The sequence below is a fragment of the Mizuhopecten yessoensis genome, unplaced genomic scaffold (genome assembly GCF_002113885.1).
Source record: "Mizuhopecten yessoensis strain PY_sf001 unplaced genomic scaffold, ASM211388v2 scaffold10519, whole genome shotgun sequence".
Taxonomy (NCBI): Eukaryota; Metazoa; Mollusca; class Bivalvia; order Pectinida; family Pectinidae; genus Mizuhopecten; species Mizuhopecten yessoensis.
Genome location: NW_018408587.1, coordinates 60,789 through 67,900, shown reverse-complemented (window position 1 = coordinate 67,900; position 7,112 = coordinate 60,789). Strand labels below are relative to the sequence as shown.

Sequence of the window (7,112 nt, the reverse complement as noted above, 5' to 3'; positions counted from 1 at the left end):
CACCCTTACCCCCTCACCCTCACCCCTCACCCCTTCACCCTCACCCCTTCACCCTCACCCCCTCACCCACAACCTGCCTCTTGCTTCATGATGGTATTTGTTAATTTACTTTAATCACACAAGAAGAAAAGTCTTTTATAAAGATCAAATGAATGCATGTAGACAAGCATTAAAAAATGTCCATTTGAAATTATGTATTGATCATTTATTGAATCCAATGTGAAGTATTGCTAATACACGTACTATGATAAAATGTAAGAACTTTATCATAAATATATAAATCAATTATATGGACTCTTATTGTGGTACATATTCACCAAAATGAAAATCTTTAACAGCTAAATTAGATACTTAATAATGCTTAAATCATTAAATATGATATAGAACATGTGAAAATTGTAAGGAGGAAAATACTGCATTTGGCAGGGAGTACTGTGATGTTACAATTGAAATGACGTCTAAAAGTGAATATTGAACTGCCATTTCTGATAATAGCAAGACCGAGTCAAAATCACTAATCACCAACCTCCTCATGATTATGACCTAACCAATGAGGATGTAGGAAAGGCATGTCATCTAATATAGAAGGCTGAAGTGTCCTATGATGGGTGAAAATTGAGTGGTATAAGATTTGGCTTGTTTTTTTTTATACAGAAGTGTTAAAAATATTTTGAAATCTATATGTATATGTAAATGGTGTACACTTTTGTTTCCAGACAAGTTTAATGCTACAACATTTGCTCCAGTTAAAATGGATTTCCAGGGAAACATACGTGTGAGTTTGAAATTCATTGTTCAGTGTAATTTTTGAATGAGTAAATGTAAAGACATAAGGAGTTGTTTTTATGTCCTCCTGTGTGATTTACAAATTCCTGTGAGGAAGATCAGTTGATCATGATCTCAAATGTATTGTGCACGATTTCTAAGGACTAGACTGGTGGGGGATGATTGATGAAAAATCACTTTGCCACCAACAATGCGCTACTTAGTCTAATCAGAACTTGGAGGTCAGAGATTAAATGTCAAGGGTATATAGGGGTTTCCAAATGGTTGGTTTATATCATATTTATGTAACTAATTTAATTAATTTTCAAATTGAATAAAGCACTATGTAAAAACAATTTTCAAATTGTAAAAAAAGGAGTTCCTTTACAATTTGAAAATTAACTAACGAGAGTTACATGTAGGTAAACATGATAACCAACCATCTTGAGTAAAGAGGACCTTTTTCTCTCACAGGTTCAGATATTATATCTAGAAAAAAAAACGTATGTTTCTCTTGAGAATATATTTTTTGTGTTTCCGAGCAGGGGAACAATTGCCATGAACTATAAGGTCACAATGGGAGACAACGTCGCAAAGCATTGTTACTTATGTTGAAATTAGAAGATTGGCGAATGAAATAGCATCTAGGGTGTTACCCACTAGCGGGAACCAACTTGTTTACCAACTCCTAGCAGGTTTATCCAATGAGTGGGGAGTGAGGAATATTGAAGAGAAAATTTGAATACCATCCAAGGGGCCTCCTATGTTTTAATACACAAGGGCTTCAATTGTTTCAATCTTACCTCGGAGCCCACAGCATGAGATGGTGTACTATTCATGTATATATGTATAGTAAATGTAACAAACAGACTAAGTAACTGTGTAATCATGTGTGTCACATAAATAAATATGTATCGGACTAACATAATAGACCCTACAAACAAAATTCTTGGAAAATGTTCACTTTAGAGGTCAAAGGTCAATGTGAAGGTCATGTTGAGGGAATCATAAAAAAAATATTGTGTGATTGATTTAATTTCTCATAAATTAATTGGTTAAAAGAGCATTGATGACATATTAAATATTTCATATAGAAGAGATAGTCCAGTGTTTGGTGGTAATTATACAGTATAAGTATGTATTTAGTTTGATATCATTGTAGAAAAAGACATATTTCTGTAATTTGTATTTAGTTTTTAAGAAAGTGAAAACTACATTCAAGAATGTTTTTGATTAGAAATTTACTTAATCAAAATTAATTGATAAGCAGTATTTAATACATTAATAAAATGCATTATAATACCATACTGTATCTCTGAATATTCACATTTAGGAACTTCTGACATATGTCATTTCAGAAAATACAACAAAAATATTCTACAAAGCCAAGTGACTTTACAACACTACAGCGTATGGTGTTGTTTGAGATGAGGTCCCAACAGCATCACCTGTCCAGTTCAGCCACCGTAGCACTGCTGTGGATGAAAAGGTAACTTCATCAACACAATTTGAATTACAGATAATTCCTATCTGGGAAACCCTCAAAATTTTGGCATTTTAAAAAGAGTTTGGCATTATGTTGAGAGAATGGTTAGGGGAGGGGGTGAGGGAAACTTTACATAGCGGACCTGGAATATTGGTAATGCAAGAGCCTGGTGGCTAAGATGTCTCAATATATATTGAGAAATGTTTTATTACATAATGTACCATGTACTGGTTTTGTTTTATGTTTTGAAATAAGTTATTTTGAGCAATTTTCCTATTTTCAATATGAAATTGGTATGTTGTTATGAAAAAAACTATGTTGCACAAATAAATGATCATGTGATCAGGCAATATTAATTTTTATTGCACAGTCACATGATCAACAGATAGTCACATGATCAACAGATAGTCACATGATCAACATATTCCAATTTTCTTAAAGTAAAAGAAGACGTTTATTTCAAGCGTTCCATTTCCATTGTCTGTCTTGTTGTTAACCTGTCACCCGGCTGTCAAAATGACAGAGGAGTTTCTCTGCTACTGCGATTTAAAAAGGCTCTTGAAAAGATAATTGTCTAACATGACACAGTGGGTCATATTTCGAGTTCTCCCAATAAAAACCCCACTTTCGTGTTTGATTAGTTGCAATATTAAACAGTGTTTAGTTATGTTGCTTATTGTAATGGTTTGTTTAAAAATTGTTCACAATAGGATCACATTTCCGCACCATCATGGTCCTATGGTCCTGCTCGAACAACAGGAAACCTCGGCCTGTTTAACAGTTGTGACTCTGTGAAAACTTGTGTATGATTCATTTCTAATTTTATTTAACATTTTTTTTTTTTTTTATTCATCTTCCAGAGGCCTAGAGTTTATCAGAGCGATATTTCAAGAGATGCTCGAAGGACAGCCTGATCTATGTTTAGCAGTCAATAATGCGTACAGTCGGACACTCAAACCATTCCACGGCTGGGTAGTGCGAGGAGTGTTTGCCGTTAGTATCATTGCTTGAAACTTTACTGTAGCTTATGTATATAGTAAAATAAAATCATTTAAAGACCCCTGTCACACCGCAGGCAAAACACTATAGAATTACACTGTGCTTCAAGCTATAGGATTCAGGGATGCCCATAGTTCTACTATCTCACCTATTCCGTCTTTTCGTATTGCAGAGTTATCTGCTCTTGTGAGCAGGAATTGATTGTTACGTCATTTGTTTGTGTGAGTAACGTCATCAATTTTTGAGAAAACGACGTTATTTTCTCACACAAACCAATGACTTAACAATCAATACCTGCTCACAAGAGCAGATAACTCTGCAATACACAAAGACAGAATATTTGCATAGTAAATTTGAAATTTTTCACTTGTCCTAAAATGAAAACTACTAGCCCAGAGCGCTCAGCAACAGTGAAATTGTACACTGCTGAATGATATCAAGGTTTAACTGTATTTCATAACTCTTTTTCTATACACATTTAAACAAAACCTGATATATTCTATTTCTTGTTTAGTTTATTGATTTAAATCCTTGCAGATCTGATGATTGTAACGTCGTTGTGAAAACGGTGTGATATACGCTAATGTTATCCATTACAGGTAGCTGTGAAGGCTTTACCATATAAGGAAGTCTTTATCACACAGCTGAGGGCGACCGGACACCCAGGAGAGGGGTCGATCTTCCTCCAGTCTCTCATGGCCGACCTCGACAGTTACTGCACTGCTCTCGACGAAGTCATCAGGATCCTCAAGGACTTCTACAAATCACATTCTCTCGACAACGACGAACAAATCTGATTGGTTTAGTTTTTCATCATCATCATTACAAAGCTTTGTCACAAAGTAAAGCAGTAAGATGCTGTTAACACTAACATATTTGTATTAATATGAAGGTGTATTAACCATTTTGCCCAATGCTTTCATTCATAAGTGATTGCGGCTATATGTATTTAGCTTTCTTTTGTTAAAGCTATAAAGATTTTTAATACTGTGTATTAACTAATAGCTTTCCTCAATATTCAATTTGACAGAAGCATAAAAATTTCAAAATTAAATTTCCCACCTTCATCCTCCAACACCTGGTACAACGAACATGTTTTACACTTTAGGAAAGAAAGATAAAACAGTGCAAAAAAATAGATTATACCCAAAAATGAAAGATAAGGTGATGATTTTGAAATACTTTGATGAATTTTCCAAAAATCTCAATCGTTATGTATGAAGTGGAACATTAAGGAAAATAAAGAAAAAGAATTATAAAGAATAATTTGGATTACAATATCTATTACATGTGCAATAAGTACACCCCTGTTAAATTTTTGTTCATCACCCACTGTGAGATCATAATGCATACAATTTACATGAGGTAGTAATATTATGACGTCACATTGCAAACATAAGAAATGACGCTATGTAGGTGACGTCAGAGGGTTGAGAGGGTTTTTGTTTAAATATTAATATACATTCTCGAAAATATGATAAAAAAATATCTCAAATTTGTTTTCAGTATCATATGAGATTGATGAAATTTGTCTCAAACTTGTCTTCTTTTCTAGAAGAGCCTTGCAAAAAACAAAAACATCCAGGTTTGTTTTAGAAATGTCATATTCATTTTCCATCACTTGTACAAAAGATGAATTATGAAGGGGACCATTGTTTTCTTTGGAAAGGAAGAGTACTATATCCAAGAGGTGCCATTTTGGTAGAACCGTATGCAGTGATGTTGCTCATTGTTGTTTCAGAATATTTATTGTTCAGATCTTTGATGCCAAGGAATTGGGTAACAGGCAAAGCTTGTGAGCCTATGCTTATTGTTTTGTGTGCGTCTACTTCACTACTACTAGTCATTACAGTTGAATCTTCTTAAATAATGTTTTAGAAAATAATTTGTGTGAAGTTATGTTACTGCTTTTCTTTAGTGGATCATTTGTGGTTTTCTATTGGGGTGCAAATTTTCTTTAATAGCATGATCAGGAAGTTTTCAAGAATATTAAATAAATGAAAAATAAGGAAGTTTATTTACAAATTAAACTTGATTTTCTGTAGCTGTTTGTTAATGCGAACAAACTGGTTTGTCTACTTTTAACGCGATATTCCAGGAAGAAAGCCTTATGGACCTGTAAATGTTAATATATTAATTCATAGTCTTTTTCATAGTTTCAAGAAAGCAAAATGAGTTCCATTAATTTATCTCTGCCCATATTTCATAATCAAACCATTCTGGTACAACCAGTCCAGGTGTTTGAAAGGCGATACACGATTGTGGCCATGATTTCCTTTCTTTTTTAGTACTTATCCAAGACCTTGAACCTCTATTTTCACACATATATAAATATTCTGCTGTTATCGTATTATGTATAACATGCAGAATCACAAAATAATGTTTGGATTATTTGTAAACTAAATTCGGGTGTTTTTGATTCAAAGACTGATTTTCTCATACAGTTAGACCTTTCACGTCATGAACATGTGTATGGGGAGTCAGGTATTTTGTGTCAGACATACATTTCATACACTTTTTGAAATCCAGAATGTAACACCCCTCCCCGGTATACATATACCTATCTGTGGTAGGTCTGAATTTATCATGACTTTTCCAACTTACAATTTTATACAATGGCCTGATATTACTTGAATGCTGTGATAATAGAAGCCTATTTTACTTACAGTTGCTGGAATTGACTTGCCCCAACTCTCCCCTCCCCTTAAAAATAAGATAAACTTGGACTTCAGTAAAATGTACTGTGCTTTGATATTCCCCTCCCCCAGATTTTTTTAAAATAAAAGTTTCTGATTTGGGTGTGTCTATGTGTCCATCAGTCCCACTTAAAGTTTGGTCCAATTTCAAATTTCATAGCTGCAAAATTATCCTGAAAACCGGATGTAAATTCTATAAATTGATCAGAACAAGTATAAATGTTAAGCAAAGATTAATAGTCATATGTTAGAATCCTGCTGGACATGTGTAGCTGTGCCCTTGTACTTAGCTCAGTGCTCCTCACTGGCCTCTAGCAGGAATTGTTTCATTCAGAAAGGTAGCTATTCAATCCGTACAAAATATGGCCTGTAAACTACAGCCATTGAAAATGAGCTTAGAAATGTGCTGCTTTTACACCATAAAAAAATTGCTTTTCTTGCTCAAATGTTCAACACTTACATATTCTTTCTTTCTCCATTTCCTGGTTGATATTGAGGAGGAGGGGGGGATGTCAGTTGGTTCTAGCACATTAAATGTGACTTATCTCGGTCGTTTGTCCTCATTCCAATTGTTAGATATATTCTTGGTTACATCATATACAGCTCAAGTGATATCCAATTTAACTGTTGTTTACTTAATTTTTGTGGGCGCTTATTTTACTAGGTGTACTATTATCCTGATAAATTATGTACTCTAAGTCACATAATTTACCATTGAGGTTTAGGATTTGCAGCAACGTGTCTGTCTTTTATTTTGATGTACATGTATATATATGTTTGAATAAATATTTGAAGGACCTTTTTGTGTTTTTAAAGATGCGGGTCTTATTATTTAAGTAATATCCCAACAAGATTTTTTGTTAATATTATATAGAAATATAAAATAAATGTTAATATAAAAATTGATATAAACTTTATTGATTTTTTTCTTTTTCATTTACAGTATGATGTAAAGCAATAAACAATTGTTGAAATTGAATTTGGAAACAAGTTTCACAATTATGTAGATCTATCTCCAGTGAAATATAAAAATTAAGAGCCCTATGCGACTTTTTTGGTTTTGAAAATTGATATGGGGATCCACACGAATACTGATCCTTGAATTCACCATCGAAAGTTCTAAGGAATCAATAGTAAAATTTCTAGCTAATGAAAACGCTACTAAC

General features: G+C 33.5%; 1 protein-coding gene across 1 annotated transcript in view; it reads left to right on the top strand.

Moving 5' to 3' along the window:
• LOC110460907 (pleckstrin homology domain-containing family A member 8-like) overlaps positions 1–6,807 on the top strand; it is a 15,395-nt gene extending 8,588 nt beyond the window's left edge. The window contains exons 9-12 of the mRNA XM_021514115.1: positions 717–775; positions 2,124–2,254; positions 3,112–3,244; positions 3,850–6,807. Coding sequence (XP_021369790.1) covers positions 717–775; positions 2,124–2,254; positions 3,112–3,244; positions 3,850–4,047 — 521 coding nt within the window. The 3' untranslated portion in view covers positions 4,048–6,807. The remainder of the gene's footprint in view (positions 1–716; positions 776–2,123; positions 2,255–3,111; positions 3,245–3,849) is intronic.
• Positions 6,808–7,112: the final 305 nt, after the last annotated feature.